This window comes from Oncorhynchus gorbuscha, linkage group LG24 (assembly GCF_021184085.1).
Source record: "Oncorhynchus gorbuscha isolate QuinsamMale2020 ecotype Even-year linkage group LG24, OgorEven_v1.0, whole genome shotgun sequence".
Taxonomy (NCBI): Eukaryota; Metazoa; Chordata; class Actinopteri; order Salmoniformes; family Salmonidae; genus Oncorhynchus; species Oncorhynchus gorbuscha.
This window is the reverse complement of record NC_060196.1, coordinates 40,318,011-40,343,427: the sequence shown is the minus strand read 5'-3', so window position 1 is coordinate 40,343,427 and position 25,417 is coordinate 40,318,011. Positions and strand designations below refer to the sequence as shown.

General features: G+C 44.6%; 2 protein-coding genes across 2 annotated transcripts in view; one reads left to right on the top strand and one right to left on the bottom strand.

Annotated features, from left to right (window-relative positions):
- col28a1a (collagen, type XXVIII, alpha 1a) overlaps positions 1-20,042 on the top strand; it is a 38,652-nt gene extending 18,610 nt beyond the window's left edge. Inside the window, exons 16-38 of the mRNA XM_046327084.1 lie at positions 597-665; positions 843-911; positions 1,179-1,247; positions 1,382-1,450; positions 1,574-1,642; positions 1,765-1,836; positions 2,059-2,127; positions 5,242-5,313; positions 8,553-8,621; positions 8,998-9,066; positions 9,188-9,256; positions 9,509-9,577; positions 9,748-9,816; positions 11,384-11,452; positions 12,627-12,695; positions 12,891-12,971; positions 13,063-13,098; positions 13,199-13,235; positions 13,528-13,754; positions 13,991-14,318; positions 16,096-16,238; positions 16,865-17,141; positions 19,115-20,042. Coding sequence (XP_046183040.1) covers positions 597-665; positions 843-911; positions 1,179-1,247; positions 1,382-1,450; positions 1,574-1,642; positions 1,765-1,836; positions 2,059-2,127; positions 5,242-5,313; positions 8,553-8,621; positions 8,998-9,066; positions 9,188-9,256; positions 9,509-9,577; positions 9,748-9,816; positions 11,384-11,452; positions 12,627-12,695; positions 12,891-12,971; positions 13,063-13,098; positions 13,199-13,235; positions 13,528-13,754; positions 13,991-14,318; positions 16,096-16,238; positions 16,865-17,141; positions 19,115-19,287 — 2,343 coding nt within the window. The 3' untranslated portion in view covers positions 19,288-20,042. The remainder of the gene's footprint in view (positions 1-596; positions 666-842; positions 912-1,178; positions 1,248-1,381; positions 1,451-1,573; positions 1,643-1,764; positions 1,837-2,058; positions 2,128-5,241; positions 5,314-8,552; positions 8,622-8,997; positions 9,067-9,187; positions 9,257-9,508; positions 9,578-9,747; positions 9,817-11,383; positions 11,453-12,626; positions 12,696-12,890; positions 12,972-13,062; positions 13,099-13,198; positions 13,236-13,527; positions 13,755-13,990; positions 14,319-16,095; positions 16,239-16,864; positions 17,142-19,114) is intronic.
- A 547-nt stretch (positions 20,043-20,589) lies between these two features.
- On the bottom strand, positions 20,590-23,050 carry LOC124012242 (glycoprotein-N-acetylgalactosamine 3-beta-galactosyltransferase 1-like). The gene is made up of 2 exons (XM_046325716.1): positions 22,394-23,050; positions 20,590-20,766 (listed from the first exon to the last, which is right to left on the bottom strand). Exons 1-2 carry the CDS (start codon positions 22,997-22,999, stop codon positions 20,590-20,592), a joined length of 783 nt encoding a protein of 260 aa, XP_046181672.1. The 5' UTR covers positions 23,000-23,050.
- Between the last annotated feature and the right edge of the window lie 2,367 nt (positions 23,051-25,417).

Here is a 25,417-nt window from a genome sequence, read left to right as displayed (position 1 = left end):
GAATTACCCTGCAGTGTGTCAGGATATCCACTAGGTTGAGACATATTGTAGAATTGTGTCAGGATATCCACTAGGTTGAGACAGTGAATTACCCTGCAGTGTGTCAGGATATCCACTAGGTTGAGACATATTGCAGAATTACCCTGCAGTGTGTCAGGATATCCACTAGGTTGAGACATATTGTAGAATTACCCTGCAGTGTGTCAGGATATCCACTAGGTTGAGACATATTGTAGAATTACCCTGCAGTGTGTCAGGGATATCCACTAGGTTGAGACATATTGTAGAATTACCCTGCAGTGTGTCAGGATATCCACTAGGTTGAGACATATTGTAGAATTACCCTGCAGTGTGTCAGGATATCCACTAGGTTGAGACATATTGTAGAATTACCCTGCAGTGTGTCAGGATATCCACTAGGTTGAGACATATTGTAGAATTACCCTGCAGTGTGTCAGGATATCCACTAGGTTGAAACATATTGTAGAATTACCCTGCAGTGTGTCAGGATATCCACTAGGTTGAGACATATTGTTAATAATTGAGCTTTGCTCTTTGCTGACGGACATTTTTATCCTCTTTATTATGTCTACTAGGGTCCATTTGGTCCTCCAGGGGTCCAGGGAACACAAGGGTTCCCAGGAGAGGGTCTACCAGGGCCTAAGGTGAGACACCGTCACTAGCTGTTCATACCACTGAATAGTCTAGCTTGGATATGTTCTGTATGTGTAGGCTATAGTGAGCTGTGCGTGAGATATGACATGTAGGAATCACATACCTTTCTTATTTATACAGTAAAGTGTGTACCTAGCTAATGGCTCAGGGTGTATTTTGTGTTTCAGGGTGACAGGGGTTACGAGGGTCCTAAGGGCACCCGTGGCACCCCGGGTTCAGGGTTGAAAGGTGACAAGGTATGTTGGCCCTAACCCTGACCCTAAACCGTCAAAATTGTCTCTCTGATGCCAAGAGGGGGGCCTTTTAAATGTTAATTCCCAGGGGCCGAAACTTGGCAAGTCCGGCCATGCACTGCAGAAGCACTGTGTTCTGATATTATGACAGTGTCCCTGATGAAGTTGCTATCATAAAAGGGGCTCAGAAGCAAAAAAAACAACATTTGGGAACCCCTGCACTAAGGGACTACCGCTTATCCCCTGATCACTTTAACCTCTGACCTCCAGGGAAACACAGGAGCTCCAGGTTTGCCAGGATTGGTGGGTTTTCCAGGTGCAGGGATCCAAGGAGAAAAGGCACGCCTATACAATTATTACATTGTTTCCACTGTGTTCCACTATTTCAATTTGTATCCAACCGACTTTCTAGTTTGTTTTATCACTCAATTATAACTAAACTGACTAATCTCTGTCCCTCTCTCTCCTTGCAGGGAGACAGTGGTCCATCTGGATCTTCCGGCCCTCGGGGGCCACCAGGGCTGGGAATAGTCGGCCCAAAGGTGGGTGGAACTAAATATGGTGGTGGGTGACCCTTACTCAAATCCAGACCATGAGGTCCGTACTACTGCTTGTTTTCATTCTTCACCTCTAATCAGGGACTGATCCAGTTGTCTTCTCCACAGGGTGACCAGGGCTTCCCAGGAGAGCATGGACCACAGGGAGAGAGAGGAGTCGGGGAGCCAGGGTCAAAGGTGAGTTAATGGCAAAGGTCCCCAATGAAACATACAACACCGGATATTATGTACATTCACTATATGTACAGCTGAGATGAGCAGGTGTTGAATGTGAGTGTCTGGTCTTTGGTCTTCTCCAGGGTGAACCAGGACCTGACGGATCTTCTGGGATACCTGGTATACCCGGGGAAGATGGAGCGGTCGGACCTAAGGTAAGCAAGGGGTCAAAGGAGGTCAAAGTTCATTGGGCCCCATTGTATATTTACTAGAGTTTAAAGTAAGGAATGATTTGCTCTAAAGTTTAAGTCATCTTTATTCGTCCAACTGCTTTAAAATGCACACGCAAACGCACAGAGCACAGACATTTGAAATAGTTCATTTGCTAACTTGTTCATTGTCTGCATTTTCATATTCTCCTTGGTGTCTTGAAACAGGGTGAGATTGGTTTACCAGGACTGCGAGGGACAGAGGGTGAGCCTGGGAAAGGAATTCCTGGAGAAAAGGTAGAGTTCTTTTTTTGAAGGTTTTGGATATAAAATGTTTACCCAGACAACCACCCACAGTCCTATAGAAACCTTTGGCACTGTAGTGCTGGCATACCTACATACACCTACGTTAAACACAGGATTACCTGCATCCAGTATAGGAGTCCGACCGATTATTAAACTCCACCTTAAGCAATACAGGAGAGGACTTCCTGAATGGTCAACCTTCAAAGTACAGGACAGACAAATATTGCGCTGGGCCTTAAATCAAATCAAATCAAATCAAATGTTATTTGTCACATACACATGGTTAGCAGATGTTAATGCGAGTGTAGCGAAATGCTTGTGCTTCTAGTTCCGACAATGCAGTGATAACCAACAAGTAATCTAACTAACAATTCCAAAACTACTGTCTTATACACAGTGTAAGGGGATAAAGAATATGTACATAAGGATATATGAATGAGTGATGGTACAGGGCAGCATACAGTAGATGGTATCGAGTACAGTATATACATATGAGGTGAGTATGTAGACAAAGTAAACAAAGTGGCATAGTTAAAGTGGCTAGTGATACATGTATTACATAAGGATGCAGTCGATGATATAGAGTACAGTATATACGTATGCATATGAGATGAATAATGTAGGGTAAGTAACATTATATAAGGTAGCATTGTTTAAAGTGGCTAGTGATATATTTACATAATTTCCCATCAATTCCCATTATTAAAGTGGCTGGAGTTGGGTCAGTGTCAATGACAGTGTGTTGGCAGCAGCCACTCAATGTTAGTGGTGGCTGTTTAACAGTCTGATGGCCTTGAGATAGAAGCTGTTTTTCAGTCTCTCGGTCCCAGCTTTGATGCACCTGTACTGACCTCGCCTTCTGGATGATAGCGGGGTGAATAGGCAGTGGCTCAGGTGGTTGATGTCCTTGATGATCTTTATGGCCTTCCTGTAACATCGGGTGGTGTAGGTGTCCTGGCGGGCAGGTAGTTTGCCCCCGGTGATGCGTTGTGCAGACCTCACTACCCTCTGGAGAGCCTTACGGTTGAGGGCGGAGCAGTTGCTGTACCAGGCGGTGATACAGCCCGCCAGGATGCTCTCGATTGTGCATCTTTAGAAGTTTGTGAGTGCTTTTGGTGACAAGCCGAATTTCTTCAGCCTCCTGGGGTTGAAGAGGCGCTGCTGCGCCTTCTTCACGACGCTGTCAGTGTGAGTGGACCAATTCAGTTTGTCTGTGATGTGTATGCCGAGGAACTTAAAACTTGCTACCCTCTCCACTACTGTTCCATCGATGTGGATAGGGGGGTGTTCCCTCTGCTGTTTCCTGAAGTCCACAATCATCTCCTTAGTTTTGTTGACGTTGAGTGTGAGGTTATTTTCCTGACACCACACTCCGAGGGCCCTCACCTCCTTCCTGTAGGCCGTCTCGTCGTTGTTGGTAATCAAGCCTACCACTGTTGTGTCATCCGCAAACTTGATGATTGAGTTGGAGGCGTGCGTGGCCACACAGTCGTGGGTGAACAGGGAGTACAGGAGAGGGCTCAGAACGCACCCTTGTGGGGCCCCCGTGTTGAGGATCAGCGGGGAGGAGATGTTGTTGCCTACCCTCACCACCTGGGGGCGGCCCGTCAGGAAGTCCAGTACCCAGTTGCACAGGGCGGGGTCTAGACCCAGGGTCTCGAGCTTGATGACGAGCTTGGAGGGTACTATGGTGTTGAATGCCGAGCTGTAGTCGATGAACAGCATTCTCACATAGGTATTCCTCTTGTCCAGGTGGGTTAGGGCAGTGTGCAGTGTGGTTGAGATTGCGTCGTCTGTGGACCTATTTGGGCGGTAAGCAAATTGGAGTGGGTCTAGGGTGTCAGGTAGGGTGGAGGTGATATGGTCCTTGACTAGTCTCTCAAAGCACTTCATGATGACGGAAGTGAGTGCTACGGGGCGGTAGTCGTTTAGCTCAGTTACATTAGCTTTCTTGGGAACAGGAACAATGGTGGCCCTCTTGAAGCATGTGGGAACAGCAGACTGGTATAGGGATTGATTGAATATGTCCGTAAACACACCGGCCAGCTGGTCTGCACATGCTCTGAGGGCGCGGCTGGGGATGTCGTCTGGGCCTGCAGCCTTGCGAGGGTTAACACGTTTAAATGTCTTACTCACCTTGGCTGCAGTGAAGGAGAGACCGCATGTTTTTGTTGCAGCCCGTGTCAGTGGCACTGTATTGTCCTCAAAGCGGGCAAAAAAAGTTATTTAGTCTGCCTGGGAGCAAGACATCCTGGTCCGTGACTGGGCTGGGTTTCTTCTTGTAGTCCGTGATTGACTGTAGACCCTGCCACATGCCTCTTGTGTCTGAGCCGTTGAATTGAGATTCTACTTTGTCTCTGTACTGACGCTTAGCTTGTTTAATAGCCTTGCGGAGGGAATAGCTGCATTGTTTATATTCGGTCATGTTACCAGACACCTTGCCCTGATTAAAAGCAGTGGTTCGCGCTTTCAGTTTCACGCGAATGCTGCCATCAATCCACGGTTTCTGGTTAGGGAATGTTTTTATCGTTGCTATGGGAACGACATCTTCAACGCACGTTCTAATGAACTCGCACACCGAATCAGCGTATTCGTCAATATTTTTATCTGACGCAATAGGAAACATGTCCCAGTCCACGTGATGGACTGGGACATGTTTACACAATTGAGTTGAGTAAGTTTACCTGTCAAAGGGTGTGACAACAGAGAAATCTTCATCATTACCGCCATATTAAACATGCCGTATAGATCAGGCTGGATGAATAAACATTTACTGAAAAATTTCACAAAGTCTTTATCCAATACAACTAGACTCCCTGACCGGTGCTTCACCTTTGAAAAGCAAATTCCAAGCAAGATTATACATCAAAATATAATAAGATATGAATGGCACCTGCATTGGAAACGGAAGTGCAAACACAGTATTGCTGCATTCCAGAGAATCCTGACAGTGGTCGCACCCCAAATAGCACCCTATTCCCTATATAGTGCACTACTTTAGACCATAGCTCTATGGTATGCACATCATAGGTTGGTACATACTTTCTATGTCTTTGTATCTACATATCATTTTTTGAATGATTTCACTTGTGTTTTTATCTACAGGGTGATCGAGGTGACCGGGGGGTGAGGGGACTACCAGGAACAACAGGGCCCGTGGGACCTGCAGGAGCCAAGGTATGTTAAAGCCACACTTCTTAGTTTGTGCATAGCCTTAAAAAGTTGCACTCTCATCGAACAAGGTGTAATTTCAAAATGTGGTTGCCCATCAGCAATCAGTCAATTAGCCCATGTCAGCTGACATGTTTTAGATTGGTAAGTTAGTCTAGTGGCCAGATATCTAAACTTGTAGTATACATGGTCAAATTACACCGATTGATCATCAGTCATATTAAAAAATGCAAACATTTGTCTCCACCCTATGACAAAAATGTGTAGAATTACAGGAAATTAGCTGTAAAACTGCCCATTTTCTTTCCTCCCCATGGCAAAATGTGTAGAATTGACGCAAACTTGCTTTAAAATGGCAACATTGTCTCTACATCCCATGGCAAAATGTTTTTTTTTTGTGGACACCACCCCCATCATCCCTGCTGTAGTTAGTTAGATGTTAGGGAAGGTCAGGGTTCAAGTTACACAAATGGAATGCTGCTTGGAATTCTTTAACCTCATATTCAGTCTGGGTGGTATTCTGATTTGAGATCTTCACGCATTTTTAAGTAAGTCTCCCATTGACATCAAGGATGTCTGAGTTGTACCTATCTCAACACTCAATCAGGCCCTCTATGCAAACGCTTGCCCAAATTCCCAATATGTGCTCTGTTTCCTCAATGGTTCCCATAAGCATTGACAAGAAGCCAGCAACCATTGTGTTCCATCACTACATTTTACAGCCTGGTCTCATAGACTAGACGGAACTTAGTAAAGTAAATCTGGGGACACTCAAATTAGTATGATATGTTATGTTTGGTATGGTTACAGAAGAAAGAAGGTTACTTAAAGCAAAAACAAAAGGAGGATGGTTGGTCGTAGTGGATCAGTCAGTGCATAACGAGAACATCTAGCAACCCAAAGGTTGCGTGTTCGAATCTCATTTAGCATTTTAGCTAATTAGCAACCTTAACCCTTTAGCCTAACTCCTAACCTTAACCCTAACTCCTCGCCTAGCTAATGTTAGCCAGCTAGCTAATGTTGTCGTTATCCACCTAGCCACCCAGCTAACGTTAACCACAACAAATTGGAATTTGTAACATATCATAGGAATTGTAAGTTGGAACATATTATACTAAATGGATGATGGACATCCACAAATTAATACATACCATACGAAACGTAACATATCGTACTATACCGAACAAAAATATAAATAAAGTGTTGGTCCCAGATTTGATGAGATGAAATTAAAGTTTTCAGAAATGTTCCATTTGCACAAAAAGCTTATTTCTCTCAAATTTTGTGCACAAAGTTGTTTACATTGTGCACAATGTTAGTCTTTGCTTGGTAAAGCCCCGCCTTATCTCAGCTCACTGGTCACCATAGCAACACACACCCATAGCACGCACTCCAGCAGGTACATTGCACTGGTCATCCCCAAAGCCAACACTTCCTTTGGCCGCCTTTCCTTCCAGTTCTCTGCTGCCAATGACTGGAACGAATTGCAAAAATCTCTGGAGCTGGAGTCTTATATCTCCCTCTCTAACTTTAAGCATCAGCTGCCTGAGCAGCTTACCGATCACTGTACCTGTACAATCTGTAAATAGCACATCCGACTACCTCATCCCCATAATTTGACTTACCCTCTTGCTCTTTTGTACCCATATCTCTACTTGCACATCATCATCTGCACATCTATCACTCCAGGATTAATGCTAAATTGTAATTATTTTTGCCTCTAGGGCATATTTATTGACTACCTCCCTACTCTTCTACATTTGCACACACTGTACATAGATTTTTCTATTTTTCTTTTGTGTTATTGACTGTACGTTTGTTTATGTGTAACTCTGTGATGATGTTTAAATGACATCGCTGTAGTGATCAGTTCTCCTTTGCCAAGATAATCCATCCACCTGACAGGTGTGGCATAACAAGAAGCTGATTAAAAGCCATGATCATTACACAGTTGCACCTTGTGCTGGGGACAATAAAATGACACTAAAATGTACCGTTTTTTTCACACAACTCAATGCCACAGATGTCTCAAGTTTTTAGTGAGCGTGCAATTAGCATGCTGACTGCAGGAATGTCCACCAGTGCTATTGCCAGAGAATTTAATGTTCATTTCTCTACTATAAGCCACTTGCAACGTTGTTTTTTTGGCTGTATGTCCAACCGGCCTCACAAATGCAGAACACATTTGCAACCACGCCAGCCCAGGACCTCCACATCCGACTTCTTCACATGTGGGATTGTCTGAGACCAGCCAGCCAGACAGCTGATGAAACTGAGGAGTATTTCTGTCTGTGATAAAGCCCTTTTGTGGGGAAAAACTGATTCTGATTGTCTGGGCCTCGCTCCACATTGGGTGCACCCATGCCCAGTCATGTGAAATCCATAGATTAGGGCATAATTTATTTATTTAAATTGACTGATTTCCTTATATGAACTCTAAGTCAGTAAAATTGTTGAAATTGTTGCATGTTGCGTTTATATTTTTGTTCAGTATATCTGGGGTGTCTAGGATTTACGTACAAAATAATATCAAATACTCTCAGACCAGGTTGCATTTTAGTGTCATCAATTTGCATCAAGTCACTTCCTTACAATGCAGTTTGTTTTACTATCAATGTTTGCCTTCATGGCATAATTCTCAGATTTCAAAGCACAGCAGGCGGCAGGTTTCCTAGTGTTTAGAGCATTGGCCTAGTAACCGAAAGGTTGCAAGATCGAATCCCCGAGCTGACATGGTAAAAATCTGTTGTTCTGCCCCTGAACAAGGCAGTTAACCCACTGTTCCTAGACCATCATTGAAAATATGAATTTGTTCTTAACTAACTTGCCTAGTTAAATAAATATTTTTTTTAAAGAAGTATTGCTTATGTTACATTACAAACTATTTGAGTTACTACTTTATTGGGGCTGTTGTATAAAATGGTTTGATTAAGGATAAAGAAGACAGATGAACAATATGCTTTATAACGACACCAGTAAGCTCTCCCACCCATAACTGTATTTTACATCTCTTTTAGGCTTGTTTACCATATGAGAGGTCTTTTTTAACAAAACATTTATAATGACAATATCAGTAAACTCCCATTAGGCTCCTTTACAGTAGATTTGGCTCATAATATGACTGCTGGTTCAACTTATCAGCGGAACTGGTTGTGTGTGTTTGCTGTAGTTACCTGGCTATTGTTTGTTTGTCATCCGTGAGGTTCACGGTGTCATGTATCTCACGTCTCTGTTCTTCTGGTCAGGGAGAGCCTGGCAGTTTTGGAATGATGGGTCTACCAGGTTCTCCTGGCAAGGGCCTACCTGGGTCAAAGGTAAGTGGTAAACACACACACACACACACACACACACACACACACACACACACACACACACACACACACACACACACACACACACACACACACACACACACACACACACACACACACACACACACACACACACACACACACACACACACACACACACACACACACAGCATAGTGTCTTAAAGATATCAGCTCTTGACCTGTGTTGGACACCATGGTCCCCTGGGCGCCACAAGCCCGGTAAACTAAAGCTTAGCCATTGACTCTAGGAACTCATTCAAGTCTTCAGGTCTCAGATAAAGTGACTACTGAGTAACACACCCATGCATGTAATGCTCTGTCATACACAGCACTAAAACCGTATGGTCCACATTGACAGGGTGACCTCGGACCAGTGGGGCAGTCTGGGCCTGTAGGAGACCCTGGAGTGGGCATCGCTGGGTCGACGGTAACCTCAACGGACAGTTAGAACATGGCCTAGCTTTATTACATTATTGCCAAGGTTTTGGCAGCAAGCTAGTACTACAATGAGACATGTTTTTCTGTGTGTGTGTTTCTCTCCCATTCAGGGGGAGAGGGGGAACCCTGGACCTGTTGGACCACCAGGGTTGAAGGGAGACGGCTACACAGGACCTCAGGTGGGACTATTGATGTTGCTAGTTATTTAAAAACCCTAGTCTAGTTCGCCAGCCCTGTATCTCTGTATTTGAAGTTACTTGCAGATGTGTGGGAAATATATATAATATAATATAAAAACTGCACACTCCGTTTGCCAGTATCACTTGTTTATTAAGTTACATAGCATCCTCATAGCCTTCATAAGAGATTTAGTATGCATTGAAAATTAAATCCCAACACATGAACCCAGTCTTGTTCTTCTTGGTAAACAGGGCCTCCCAGGGTTGCCAGGGCAACCAGGTGAGTTGGGACCTGAAGGGAAAGGATTACCTGGCCCTAAGGTAAGCGCTGAACTTACCTTATACACACAATGTTAACTCTAATCCTTCACACAACGAATCACAGTTTTACAGGCACGGTTTTACACTCTCTCTCTCTATCTCTCATGAGTGTATATACTGCACTGTATGTGTACAATGAAACATTAATTCATATTATGTTTGTGTTTCAGGGTGGCAGAGGTTCATCAGGACTTCCAGGGCCAACAGGACCTCCTGGCATTGGTCTGCTGGGACTTAAGGTCAGTGATGACTGGAAACACAGGATTAGTCCAGAAACAGCCTGCATCCCGTTACTCCTACCCCCTACCGCGTAGCCCCTACCCCCCTGCCCCTATCTCCGTTACCCCCTAACCCCTACCCCCTACCGCGTAGCCCCTACCCCCCTGCCCCTACCCTTTACCCCCTAACCCCTACCGCGTAGCCCCTACCCCCTGCCCTTACCCTTTACCCCTTAACCCCTACCCCCTACCGCATAGCCCCTACCCTTTACCCCCTACCCCCTAGCCTAGCCCCTACCCTTTAAATCAAATCAAATGTATTTATATAGCCCTTCGTACATCAGCTGATATCTCAAAGTGCTGTACAGAAACCCAGCCTAAAACCCCAAACAGCAAGCAATGCAGGTGTAGAAGCACGGTGGCTAGGAAAAACTCCCTAGAAAGGCCAAAACCTAGGAAGAAACCCAGAGAGGAACCCGGCTATGTGGGGTGGCCAGTCCACTTCTGGCTGTGCCGGGTGGAGATTATAACAGAACATGGCCAAGATGTTCAAATGTTCATAAATGACCAGCATGGTCGAATAATAACAAGGCAGAACAGTTGAAACTGGAGCAGCAGCACAGTCAGGTGGACCGGGGACAGCAAGGAGTCATCATGTCAGGTAGTCCTGGGGCATGGTCCTAGGGCTCAGGTCAGTTGAAACTGGAGCAGCAGCATGGCCAGGTGGACTGGGGACAGCAAGGAGTCATCATGTCAGGTAGTCCTGGGGTATGGTCCTAGGGCTCAGGTCCTCCGAGAGAGAGAGAGAAAGAAAGAAGGAGAGAATTAGAGAACGCACACTTAGATTCACACAGGACACCGAATAGGACAGGACAAGTACTCCAGATATAACAAACTGACCCTAGCCCCCCGACACAAACTACTGCAGCATAAATACTAAAGGCTGAGACAGGAGGGGACAGGAGACACTGTGGCCCCATCCGAGGACACCCCCGGACAGGGCCAAACAGGAAGGATATAACCCCACCCACTTTGCCAAAGCACAGCCCCCACACCACTAGAGGGATATCTTCAACCACCAATTTACCATCCTGAGACAAGGCTGAGTATAGCCCACAAAGATCTCCGCCACGGCACAGCCCAAGGGGGGCGCCAACCCAGACAGGATGACCACAACAGTGAATCAATCCACTCAGGTGACGCACCCCCTGCAGGGACGGCATGAGAGAGCCCCAGTAAGCCAGTGACTCAGCCCCTGTAATAGGGTTAGAGGCAGAGAATAACCCCTAACCCCTACCCTCTAGCCTAGCCCCTATCCTTTACCCCCTAGCTCCTACCCCCAACCCTCTATCCTTTAACCCCTACCCCCTACCGCCCCCTACCCCCCTGCCCCTACCCTTTACCCCCTAACCCCTACCCCCTAGCCTAGCCCCAGCCCCCGGCATAGATCCTTCATCTGCTGTAGATCTTTTTGTAGACACCTTTTGTCAACATCTCTTGTTTCTTTTCAATGCCAGTGTACTTTTAATTAAGGTTTATTTTTGAAAATTGTAATGTGGAACTGAACTAATGTTTGTGTCTTTTGCAGGGTTCTGTGGGTCAGCCAGGTCCACCTGGTCTGTCAGGAATCACAGGAGAGGGCATCCAGGGGCCCAAGGTAGGGGCTCATTATCACGCTGGACTGGCCTGAGATAGTGATCATAATGATAATGGTGTGATATTTATATCATGACACAAGGTGAGACCCAGATGCAGACACAGGAGGCAGATGGTTGGAGTCTTACAATGTTTATTAATCCTAAAGGGGTAGGCAAGAGAATGGTCGTGGACAGGCAACAGGTCAAAACCAGATCAGAGTCCAGACGAAGTGGCAGACAGGCTCATGGTCAAGGCAGGCAGAAAGGTCAGGCAGGCGGGTACAGAGTCCAGAAACAGGCAATGGTCAAAACAGGGAGGACTAGAAAAAGGAGAATAGCAAAAAGCAGGAGAACGGGGAAACCGCTGGTTCACTTTGAAAACATACAAGATGAACTGGCACAGAGAGACAGGAAGCACAGGGATAAATACACTGGGGAAAATAAGCGACACCTGGAGGGGATGGAGACAATCACAGGGACAGGTGAAACAGATCAGGGCGTGACGATTTATTGGATACTTATGTCATAGTGACAATCTGTCAACTGCAATTCTAATTAAATGCCAATGTAATTATAGTGCAGTATGTCATTCATGGCCCCAGAAACAAAAGACTGTGCTATGTTCAAGTGGGGAACCACAGGTAATAGGGCATTGGGCCACCACGTGCCAACAGAACAGCTTCAATGCACCTTGGCATAGATTCTATACTGGTCTGGAACTCTATTGGAGGGATGCAACACCATTCTTCCCCAAGAAATTCCATTTTGTTGATGGTGGTGAAAAAACGCTCTCTGAGGCGCAGCTTCAGAATCTCCGAAACCATTCAATTGGGTTGAGATCTGGTGACTGACACACACCCTTTAAACCCCCTATGCTTCTTCTAGCCATGGTAGCCAAGACATTGAGCAACTGTGTATTTATACATGACCCTAAGCATGATTGGATGTTGTAATTGCTTAATTAACTCAGGAACCACACCTGTGTGGAAGCACATTGCTTTCAATATACTTTTACTCAAGTGTTTATTTTATTTTGGCAGCTACCTGTATGTTCAGAGGGAAATTGGTTTTGGTACTATCAATCTGACATGGTACAATATTCTGTGTGCTGCTGTATACAGTATTGTGAGCTGTTTTAACATTAGCAATGATTAATCATACTAATCATTAGTCTTGTCTTTTTTCGACATTCAGGGAGAGCCTGGGTTCGAGGGGCCAAAGGGCCCCCGGGGGCCTCCAGGGGACGGCTTTCCAGGAGAAAAGGTACAAACTTAACCAATGCTTTTGATCCCTGCAGGAATTGAACCAGCAACTTGAGCCACACAGGACTGTAACTGCCAAACACACACAGACTGGTTCAATGCCAACATTAACACACAACCATTTGCTGTTCAATATAAATGTTGATTGTTGTTGTTGATGTTCTTAACGATACTGTTGTCATATTACTGTACACAGGGAGACAGGGGGATTCTTGGAGATCGTGGGAAGAAAGGAGACAAGGGAGAATTTGGAGAGTCAGGATCTATAGGACCCATGGTATGATAGTCTTCTGGTCCCATCATGGTCATAAAATAACGTGTCATGGTTAATTTATATGTTGATCGCTAACCTGTGTTCAAATTTGCAGGGGAAATCCGGTGAGAAGGGGGATCCTGGCTTGACAGTGAGTAGAGCACAAAATCCATACGGTTTCATAATGGCACCTTTGTTATGTCTCTCAACCATATTTTAATATCTTAAATGTTTTCCTCTTCCACCCACAGAGAGAGGAAGTCATCAGAATTATCAGGGAAAGTTGTGGTGAGTTAAAACAGCTCATTGAGTATTCATACCTACAGAACATAAACACCATTGTTAAAGTGTTAGCCAACATTTGCACAGAGCTCCCTGGAAAACAGTGGCAATTGTTATTATTGCTGGACAATCCTTTGCTAAATAAATAAACATGAATAAATCAAATGTGCTTCTGTTTGCTCTTTGGGTTCTAGGCCAGGTTACTGTAAAACACTATGTGACAACTGCGGATGTAAAAATGACTTTTTAAATACATTTGATTGATTGATACAGACTGTCTCTATGTTTATGTTCTCAGGCTGTGGTGTGAAGTGCAGAGAGAGTCCTCTGGAGCTGGTGTTTGTGATTGACAGCTCAGAGAGCGTTGGACCGGAGAACTTCGAGGTGGTCAAGGACTTTGTGAACACCCTGATTGACCGTGTATCTGTGAACCGCGAGGCCAGCAGGATCGGTGTGGTCCTCTACAGTCATGTGGACATAGTGGTGGTCAGTCTGACGCAGCAGTCCAGCCAGAACGACGTCAAGGTCAGTAGTATTGAAGCAGATGAGTACCTGTCACATACTGGGTTCGAATCCCGGGTCTCCTGCATGTCACAACTGTATTAGCCCTCTGAGCTAAAGCCTAGACATTCTTGAAGCAGATCTGTGTTTATTCTGCTGTATCCTTTTTCTGTCTGATGTTAATTACACTCACTCTTTCATCCCCTGGTATGTCTATCATCTATTTATATCTATCTGTCTGTCTGTGTAATTTCTGTCAGGCTGAGGTGAGGAAAATGCCATACCTGGGCGAGGGCACCTTTACGGGTAGTGCCATTGGGAGAGCCAACCAGCTGTTCCAGGCCTCGCGGCCCGGTGTGCGTAAAGTTGCCGTGTTACTAACCGATGGGCAGGCAGACCGACGTGACGCAGTGCAGCCCGAGGAAGCTGCCAGGGAGGCCCACACCGCCGGCATTGAGATGTTTGTCATCGGCGTGGTGAATAAGAAAGACCCGCTGTACGCAGAGTTCCAATCTGAGATGATCGCTATCGCCTCCGACCCAGACGAGGAACACATGTACCTGATCGATGACTTCATGCTGCTGCCCAGTATGTGGTTCTAGATGAAGTTCAAGACTCTAGATGAAGTTGTAGTATCTAGAAGCTATTGTAGACTCAAGATGCTATTGTAGACTCTAGATGCAATTGTAGACTCTAGATGCAATTGTAGACTCGAGATGAAGTGCTAGACTCTAGATGAAGTGCTAGACTCTAGATGAAGTGCTAGACTCTAGATGAAGTGCTAGACTCTGCCTAGTATATGGTTCTAGTTCGGTTTTATTTACATCCACAGTCATAGAAGTCAATACAAAATTAAATCCATGTGAATGGCATCGGCCTATCTAAATACATATGCTTAAATTGATAAAAGAACAGACAACAGATCTATTCTAACAACTCTACTGACGAGCCCCATTAAGGGGTTTGTGAAGGAGATATCTTGATTTCTGTAGATCGGCACGGAACAGTGCCAAATTGCTTTATAACAATAACGTGATAATGCTATAACTTTTATATATAAATAGAATATTTCAAATGTAAGTATTTGAGTATAAACAAACAGTGTGAAAATGCATTGCACAAAACGCTGTCACTACAGTTGCAGTATTGTAAAGTCTTTAAGTGTGATAGATCATGTTTCATCACATCCCAACTATGCTCACTGCATGGCCTGTTTAAAAAGGACATTAGGGAAAATGTCACCCTTATTCGTGATGGCTGCCATCACTGCCATCACTGCCATCACTGCCATCACTGCCATCACTGCCATCACTGCCATCACTGCCATCACTGCCATCACTGCCATCACTGCCATCACTGCCATCACTGCCATCACTGCCATCACTGCCATCACTGCCATCACTGCCATCACTGCCATCACTGCATCACTGCCATCACTGCATCACTGCCATCACTGCCATCACTGCCATCACTGCCATCACTGCCATCACTGCCATCACTGCATCACTGCCATCACTGCCATCACTGCCATCACTGCCATCACTGCATCACTGCCATCACTGCCATCACTGCCATCACTGCATCACTGCCATCACTGCCATCACTGCATCACTGCCATCACTGCCATCACTGCCATCACTGCCATCAGATACTTTAAAGAACGGCTGCCTTTAAAAAGCAACAAATCCGTTTGAAGACGTTCTGTGTCAATGATATAAGTCAGAAACAGTTATTCTAGTGTCAAAATTGACTAAAGAGTCAAAATAGGATAATTTTGGTCATAAAGTCAGTCTCGTCTAAAACAGAGCATAGACAGTGAGACAGACCTGCCCAGCAGCTTCGAATTGGTTTACATAAGACAACATGTCACACATTTAACTTGAGAAATACTGCACCAAACACCTTAATTAGATGTCAATTTGTGCAACATCCTCGGCAAAAAATTCAAAATGAATTACAGATTTCTTGAGTTACTGTATCTTAGCTGCATTCTGCAGATTTTGAGGAGGGCTTCCACGTATACAGTGTTTTATAGGGGACAAATATCATTAACCAAATGCAGAATCGGTCAGAAAACACACCTCCAAGACTGAAATCTAATTTTTCTAATGAGCAACAGAAAGACACATGTGCCAATCGACGTGTTCAGTCGCTCTTTAAAGTTTAAACCAAAGGTTATATACATGACCAAGTGGTGGAGTTCCCACACACTAGCTAGAGAAACAGGCCAGTGACATTCTATTATGACTGGTGATGATTGTTCTGTGTTTTGAAACTCCCTAGATGACTATTTAATCCTTTAATAGCTTGAAATGAACTTGATTGAGGTTGATTACAGTCTTTTAAACTGTCTGTCTTGGCACAGCCCTGGAGAGTACGCTGCTCAGCCAGATCTGTGAGCACAACGGTGGAACCCTCTTCATCCACAACCCCATACCCACCCTTGAGGTTTACAGAGAAGTCCCAGACAGGGGGGGCATACCCAACTTTGAGGACGATTACAGAAGAGTAAGATAAAACACTTTTAGGACTTACGGGATGAAGGAAAAAGGAAACCACACACTGCTCTTGATCGTATCACGGATATTTAATAAGCTTACGTATCGTCAGAGCTTTCTCTTTCTCTGACGAAGGCCGTGAGGCCAATACGTAAGCTTATTAAATAGCAGTGATACTATCAAGAGCAGTGTGCGGTTTCCTTTTTCATCTTGTTCAACTGTTGCCATGCACCTGCAAATAATATTGCTCAGATGTGCGAGTGCCTTTTGAATTTTGTAGGACTTACGGGAGGAACATACTAAGACACTTAAGACGAACAAATGGAAAAAAACACATTAAAGTAGACGTTACAGACAATGGCCAAAACCACATGAAAGTAGACATTTCACATGATCATACCAATACACTAATTACACGCTAACAAACTCTAACAAACTATGTATTACACTCTAACATGTATTACACTTTAATAAACCCTCCTCTAACAACCTACACTCTAACAAACTACATAGGGCTGTAAATAGCTGCGTAAGACTCTAACATCCAGTCTTTTACCATGACTGCTGCAGTGATCACTATGTCTGGAATGCGTAGTCATTTGATATTTCTTCCTCTGTATATTTCTCCCTCTCCAGCCTGGACCACCAATATTTGAGAATGAGAGCCCTCCCTCCTCATGGGCCCCAGAATCCCCTGGCTTCAACGAGAATGAAATCGACACTGGCAAGACATCGGTCTTCGAGGTACCCCTGAACAAGCTCCCAGACGTCATGACCGCAGCATCAGGGGGCCAAGGGGGGAAGCAGCAATCCCCTGTTATCTCTATGGTGGGACCCCAGACCCCCCAGACACCCACCAACTGGCAGTACATCCCCAAGACCACCCAGCCTCTGCCAGACATCATTGTACCAGGTGAGTCTCTTTTATTTTAATGGCCATTTGAGAAATTACATTATGTAGGATACATCTCCAACTGTACAAACAATTGATTGGGAAACATTTCCTCATTATTCCTTTGAATTTTTTGGTCTATGGTATTTATTTATCCTTTATTTAACTAGGAAAGTCGGTTAAGAACAAATTCTTATTTACAATGACGACCTAGGAACAGTGGGTTAACTGCCTTGTCTGGGGCAGAACGACAGATTTTTACCTTGTCAGCACGGGGATTCGGTCTAGCAACCTTTGGGTTACTAGTCCAACGCTCTAGCCACTAGGCTACCTGCCTAGTCCAACGCTCTAACCACTAGGCTACCTGCCTAGTCCAACGCTCTAACCACTAGGCTACCTGTCTAGTCCAACGCTCTAACCACTAGGCTACCTGCCTCGTCCAACGCTCTAAGCACTAGGCTACCTGCCTAGTCCAACACTCTAAGCACTAGGCTACCTGCCTAGTCCAACGCTCTAACCACTAGGCTACCTGCCTAGTCCAACGCTCTAACCACTAGGCTACCTGCCTAGTCCAACGCTCTAACCACTAGGCTACCTGCCTAGTCCAACGCTCTAACCACTAGGCTACCTGCCTAGTCCAACGCTCTAACCACTAGGCTACCTGCCTAGTCCAACGCTCTAACCACTAGGCTACCTGCCTAGTCTAACGCTCTAACCACTAGGCTACCTGCCTAGTCCAACGCTCTAAGCACTAGGCTACCTGCCTAGTCCAACGCTCTAACCACTAGGCCTGCCTAGTCCAACACTCTAACCTGCCTAGTCCAACACTCTAACCACTAGGCTACCTGCCTAGTCCAACACTCTAACCACTAGGCTACCTGCCTAGTCCAACACTCTAACCACTAGGCTACCTGCCTAGTCCAACACTCTAACCACTAGGCTACCTGCCTAGTCCAACACTCTAACCACTAGGCTACCTGCCTAGTCCAACACTCTAACCACTAGGCTACCTGCCTAGTCCAACACTCTAACCACTAGGCTACCTGCCTAGTCCAACGCTCTAACCACTAGGCTACCTGCCTAGTCCAACGCTCTAACCACTAGGCTACCTGCCTCGTCCAACGCTCTAACCACTAGGCTACCTGCCTCGTCCAACACTCTAACCACTAGGCTACCTGCCTAGTCCAACACTCTAACCACGAGGCTACCTGCTGTTACCTGGTAGACACAGATCTGTTTACTTGTTCAGGATTGTCACATCTTTAACAAACAGATGTATTAACCCATTTGTCTCTCTGTTAGTCTATGTGTGTTGAAGTATAAAGTCCTGTAAGTATTTATAAAACAATTGTAATGCTTTATAACTTGTTATTAGGATGAAGAAGCCTTTATAAAGTATTACAAAAACTGAAGAGAAGAGATGAGAAGAGAATCATTAGATCATTTGTTTTGGTGCTGTCCATATGTGGTTGTTTTTGGTCGCAGCTTCAGGAATGGCTGCTGGGTGATTTTAAAAAGTCATAGTCAATCGATCAATAATATAATAATACTCTTAGCAAAAATGTCTATCTTTAATGTAGAATGAGAACTTTTCTGAAACATCACAGTACAGTTAAAATATATGGCAAATAGAAATCATAACCTAATGGTGTTCAGAGATAGATGGGAGGGTTGAGTGGAGCTGAAGGATGGGACTCAAAACAAACAAAAGATAACTATTGTAAAATATACTGTGACCGTAAAATGTATTTAGTATGTATAATCTGGAAGGAGAAGCCTTAGAGTTGTTGTCTATTAGTTTACTCCAATTAGTGGAGGGATGGTAGGGTTAGGGGAAAATAATAAAGGAAAAAATATATGTATGGGGATTGTAAATGATGCAGACGATTACATTGATGGAAGCTACAATCTATCTGCAATATTAAAGCTGATCTACCCCCTAAACATGAATAAATCAATGAAACAGTATGACAAAAACCTCTTGTCTGTTCCAGTGGTGGGGTGCAGACAGCCGTTGGACCCTGGGCCGTGTCGTCAGTATGTGGTCAGGTGGTACTACGACCCGGAAGCCAACTCCTGCGCCCAGTTCTGGTACGGAGGTTGCCAGGGTAACGGAAACCAGTTTGAGTCGGAGGCCGGGTGCAGGAGCGTTTGCGTCCGCACGTAACAGACAGTTGTGCTTTGTTTAAAGAGAGAAGGGCCGTGTGCAAATTCCCCAATGATAATGTCAGAGGGATGCACTGAGGACATGGGCTCCTATCTACCTATGGCTGCGTCCCAATTCTCCTGAGGATGGGGAGTGTGTAAGTGCATACTTCGCAGAAGGGTGGAGAATCGGGACATGGGCTTTCTATCAGTTACAGTTCGACCAAAGCTCAGGCGAACGACAGCACTGCTACACTGATGCTCCAGAGAGGACCTGTATGCTGTCTCTTTATTTCTGTGTTCTTTATGTAGTCTGTGAACCAGCCCCTGTACTGTACAAATGTTCAACCTGTTTACGTTGTGTCTATTTTCACACACCATTGTGTTGCTTCAAATAATTGTCCAATAAAAAGAGACCTTAATAACTTCCAAACCATAAACCCTGTGATCTGAACAGATTCTCACAGGTCAGGATTCTCATGACATAATGACATATCTACTGTATGTGTGTTGTATTTAGGCCAGTTCTATCTCCGTTTCATCTTTTGCTAACAAACTGAGTGTTAAATATCGTGCTCGACCTCCAGAAATCTGTAGAAGACATGAAGTAGATACTTCTATTTTCATATTAACAAACTACCATGTTAACCTTTGTTTTACTGTAAGTTGTAAAAAATGAACACTTGGCTGTAAAATATATTTTTGTTTAATATTGTACAACAAAAGCAAAGAAGGAAATGTGAAGCTCACACAACAGAATAAACGTGTTTGTTTTAATTTACATTTACATTTAAGTCATTTAGCAGACGCTCTTATCCAGAGCGACTTACAAAATAAATATATAATAAAATAAAACATTGAGTGCTTAAATCATAAGCACTTTCAGCTACAATAAGTATCATATGTACTATTGAATGACATAAACAGGGGAAATGACTGACACTTGTGGTCAGTATTACAAACCTATAGTTAAAGGCAGTCTGGAAGATTCCCTGCTTCTCAAATCAGATTTGATTAATGATATACAATAAATAGCAAATGCCTTATGAGCTTACTAAAACTGTCTCACCCTTTCACAATAACTCTAGAGCTTCATTGTTAATATAGTTGCGGTCATTCGAGTCGTTGTAAACAAACCATGTATCGTTTCAAAACATGTTTAAAACTACCGTGTCGATGAATTTGAGAGTGGTTACAGTCCCCAGTCTCATCGCTCAGCATACCAAACAAAGTGGCAGGGGTCAGCTGTTGTTTCTGGCATTTAAACATTACACAGTCATACATACTTTCTTCAGTGCAGTAGTCTGTCTGTGTTATCTCTGTGTTAGGCAGAGACAGGTGTGGGTGTGTTACTCTCACTTTCAGTTCCTGCAGAATCAGGGTTGTACCTGTACTGGTATCCGTAGGGCCGTAGGTTATAGGTCAGATATTCCAGCATGTACATCTGTACATTGTAGATGTAGTGAAAGGATATGGTGTGATCTGAACAACATTCTGGACCCTGGGAGACAGAAAGGCTGTATTAAGCCTGTGTAAAACTTTATACGCTGAACAAAAATATAAACCCAACATGGAATCATTTCAAAGATTTTACTGAGTTACAATTCATATAAGGAAATCAGTCAATTGAAATAAATAAAGCCATAATCTATGGATTTCACATGACTGGTGTTGGATTCAGGGTGATACTTTGAACATTGTTATACTCAGAGGTATAGGAACATAGGTTACAAAAGAGACATGAGGGGAGCCATAAAGAAGCTTGGGAGGGGCTGAGTGCAGGGAAAACGATCGCATGTGACAGCACTGATAAGGGGAGAAACCGCTTAAGGCTCATATCACTTAGCTCCCTGATTAGCAAGAATGATGCAATGTTTAGAGACGAGGAGGAGACGCCACCCAAAGCGGGGTATGAATAATACCACGGGGGAAGCCATGTCTTTGTCTGAATTACAGCAGTATCGACCCTTTGGGAAGAATAGAACTTGGTTAAGCTTCTCTGGTGTCCGTGGAGTCATTTACTCTTAAAGATTAGAACCTAACACTGGGAATGCAGATATCCATCTGTTGGTCACTGATACCCTAAAAAAAAGGAGCGTGGGTCAGAAAACCAGTCAGTATCTGGTATGACCACCGTTAGCCTCATGCAGCACGACACATCTCCTTCACATGGAGTTGATCAGGCTGTTGATTGTGGCCTGTGGAAGGTTGTCCCACTCCTCTTCAATGGCTGTGTGAAGTTGCTGCATATTGGTGGGAAGTGGAACACGCTGTCGTACATGCCAGTCGATCCAGAGCATCCCAAACATGCTCAATGGGGGACATGTCTGGTGAGTATGCAGGCCCTGGAAGAACTGGGACATTTTCAGCTTCCAGGAATTGTGTACAGATTCTCGTGACATGGGACTGCATTATCATGCTGAAACATGAGGTGATAGCGGCAGATGACTGGCACGACAATAGGCCTCATGATCTCGTCACGGTATCTCTGTGCATTTAAATTGACATCAATAAAATGCAATTGTGTTCATTGTCCATAGCTTATGCCTGCCCATACCATAACCCCACCATAGGGCACTCTGTTCAAAATGTTGACATCAGCAAACCACTCGCCCACACAACCCCATACACGCTGTCTGCCATCTGCCAGGTACAGTTGAAACTGGAGTTCATCCGGGAAGAGCACACTTCTCCAGAGTGCCAGTGGGCATTGAAGGTGAGCAATTATCCACTGAAGTCGGTCACGACGCTGAACCACAGTCAGGTCAAGACCCTGGTGAGGACGACGTGCATGCAGATGAGCTTCCCTGAGACGGTTTCTGACAGTTTGTGAAGAAATTCTTTGGTTGTGCATCAGCTATCCCTGTGGCTGGTCTCAGACGATCCCGCAGGTGAAGAAGCCAGATATGGTGGTCCTGGGCTGGCATGGTTACGTGTGGTCTGCGGTTTACGGTTTGCGGTTTACGTCAGTCATTACACTGTGAATGCCAAACCCTAAGCACCTATGACAACTCTCCTATACTACACATGATTGAGAGCATCACAACCACACAGAGAGTTGAGAATAGAATAGAATGGTATGAGTGTACTTGTAAGTGAACAGTTGATTAGGGGTAGGGTATGCTTACCTCTCTGGGTTTGTAGTAGTCATACAAGAGAAACCAAGGCCGTTTACTGGGTGGCTTTTTGATCAGGTACTTGTCTGGTGGGTAGGGATGAAACGTCTGCCTTCCCTTCACATCTCTGGAGTCTCCCGGCTCCACACCCATTGTCTCCATACACTTCCCCAGAGCCATGTCTTCTATGATGGAAAAGTGGGTACATTTCGCCATGTCGAATCCCTCGATGAACCTTCTGACGGCTTCTTTACTGAGGACATAGCCGGCTCCACCACTCATGTAACCCTGGTGGACGAACGGGCGGAACCTTCTCCCAAAGTATACAGGCTTCTCCGGGTCCTGTTTGGACAAGGTGTAGCGGAGGTTTTCGATGACCACGAACGTGTCATCATCAGCTTTGAGGACCCAGTCATAGTCGTTGCGGTGGTGTTGGTAGATGTACTGGAAGGCTCTGATGGTCTTCCAGTAGAGCTGGTCTCGTCCCTCGGTTACGTTGAGCCCCACTGTGGGGAATTCTGTCTCCACTGAACTCATGTAGAGGATTTTGTTGCATCGGTTGGCCCAGGTGGCCCGGATGTGTTTGGTTCTAGACTCCAGGTTCTTAGGTCCAGTCATGATCCAACATAGCAGACGCACCTTCTGGGACAGGTTGGCAGCAACACTCCTGTTCTCATCTAAAAGAGATAATTTAAAGATAATTAATGAAAATTGTGGTCATTTAGCACAGTGGTTCCTAAACTGAGAGGACGCCCCCCTCCCCCCGAACTGAGTCCGGCTTTCAACTTACTTTTTAAAGTTGTAATAGTAGAATGCACAAGGTGCAATTTCGAAATTGAGTAGTTTTCCTCAGTGTGTGGATTGTTTGGGGTCAATTCCATTTCAATTTCAGTCAGTTCAGGGAGTACAATTCAATTCCAACTCCAATTCCAATTATCTTCCAATGCTTTTCAATTAGGACACTTTTATTGGAATTGGTATTTCATTTACTTTCTGAATTGCCTGGAATTGAAATGGAATTGACCCAAACCCTGATATGTGTCCTCTATATGGGAATCAAACACCTAGTGTTTCCAGCACTGTGCTTTCTAACCTCTTGGAACCACAATGCTTTCAGGAGTATTAGATGTTTTACGATTCACTCACACACATCCAATACAACTCCAGGGTAACAAAAACACTACTTATACTGAGACGTAAGGCTGGATTGCACTTGCACTGAGTGTACAAAACATTAAGAACACCTTTCTAATATTGAGTTGCACCCTCACAATGTAGTGTAGATTTCACATACAAACATTATACTGTACTTCCGAATTCAGAATCAAATATGCGTCCCAAAAATACCATGGTAGCTGTGGTAGAACGTTTATTTTGATTGGCAATTTTCTGCATTCATCAGAGTGCCATCAGGTAGCCTGGTTTCAAATCAAATCATATTAGTCACATGTGCCGAATACAACAGAATACAACTTACAATTAAATGTTTACTTACAAGCCTCTAACCAACAATGCAGTTTAACAATTGACAATAACAATAGCGAGACTATATACAGGGGGTACCGGTACAGAGTCAATGTGCTGGGGCACCGGTTAGTTGAGGTAATTGAGGTAATATGTACATGTAGGTAGTGTTATTAAAGTGACTATGCATAGATAATAATAGAGAGCAGCAGCAGTGTAAAAGAGGGGGAGCAATGCAAATAGTCTGGGTAGCCATTTGATTAGATGTTCAGGAGTCTTATGGCTTGGGGTAGAAGCTGTTTAGAAGCCTCTTGGACATAGACTTGGCACTCCGGTACCGCTTGCCGTGCTGTAGTAGAGAGAACAGTCTATGACTAGGGTGGCTGGAGTCTTTGACATTTTTAGGGCCTTCTTCTGACACCGCCTGGTATAGAGGTCCTGGATGGCAGGAAGCTTGGCCCCAGTGATGTACTGGGCCATACACACTACCCTCTGTTGTGACGTGCGGTCGGATGCCGAGCAGTTGACATACCAGGCAGTGATGCAACCAGTGGTGCAGCTGTAGAACCTAGAGGACCCATGCCAAATCTTTTCAGTCTCCTGAGGGGGAATAGGTTTTGTCGTGCCCTCTTCACGACTGTCTTGGTGGGCTTGGACCATGTTAGTTTGTTGCTTTGACCATGTTAGTTTGTTGCTTGGACCATGTTAGTTTGTTGCTTGGACCATGTTAGTTTGTTGCTTGGACCATGTTAGTTTGTTGCTTGGACCATGTTAGTTTGTTGCTTGAACCATGTTAGTTTGTTGCTTGGACCATGTTAGTTTGTTGCTTGGACCATGTTAGTTTGTTGCTTGAACCATGTTAGTTTGTTGCTTGGACCATGTTAGTTTGTTGCTTGGACCATGTTAGTTTGTTGCTTGAACCATGTTAGTTTGTTGCTTGAACCATGTTAGTTTGTTGCTTGGACCATGTTAGTTTGTTGCTTGGACCATGTTAGTTTGTTGCTTTGACCATGTTAGTTTGTTGCTTGGACCATGTTAGTTTGTTGCTTGAACCATGTTAGTTTGTTGCTTGAACCATGTTAGTTTGTTGCTTGGACCATGTTAGTTTGTTGCTTGGACCATGTTAGTTTGTTGCTTGAACCATGTTAGTTTGTTGCTTGAACCATGTTAGTTTGTTGCTTGGACCATGTTAGTTTGTTGCTTGAACCATGTTAGTTTGTTGCTTGGACCATGTTAGTTTGTTGCTTGGACCATGTTAGTTTGTTGCTTGGACCATGTTAGTTTGTTGCTTTGACCATGTTAGTTTGTTGCTTGGACCATGTTAGTTTGCTGCTCCACTCCAGCACCGTTTATGAGAATGGGGGAATGCTCTGTCCTTCTTTTCCTGTAGTCCACAATCATCTCCTTTGTCTTGATCACATTGAGGGAGAGGTTGTTATCCTGGCACCACACGACCAGGTCTCTGACCTCCTCCCTATAGGCTGTCTCGTCGTTGTCGGTGATCAGGCCTACCAGTCTTGTGTCATTGGCATACTTAATGTTGGTGTTGCAGTTGTGCCTGGCCATTGTGTC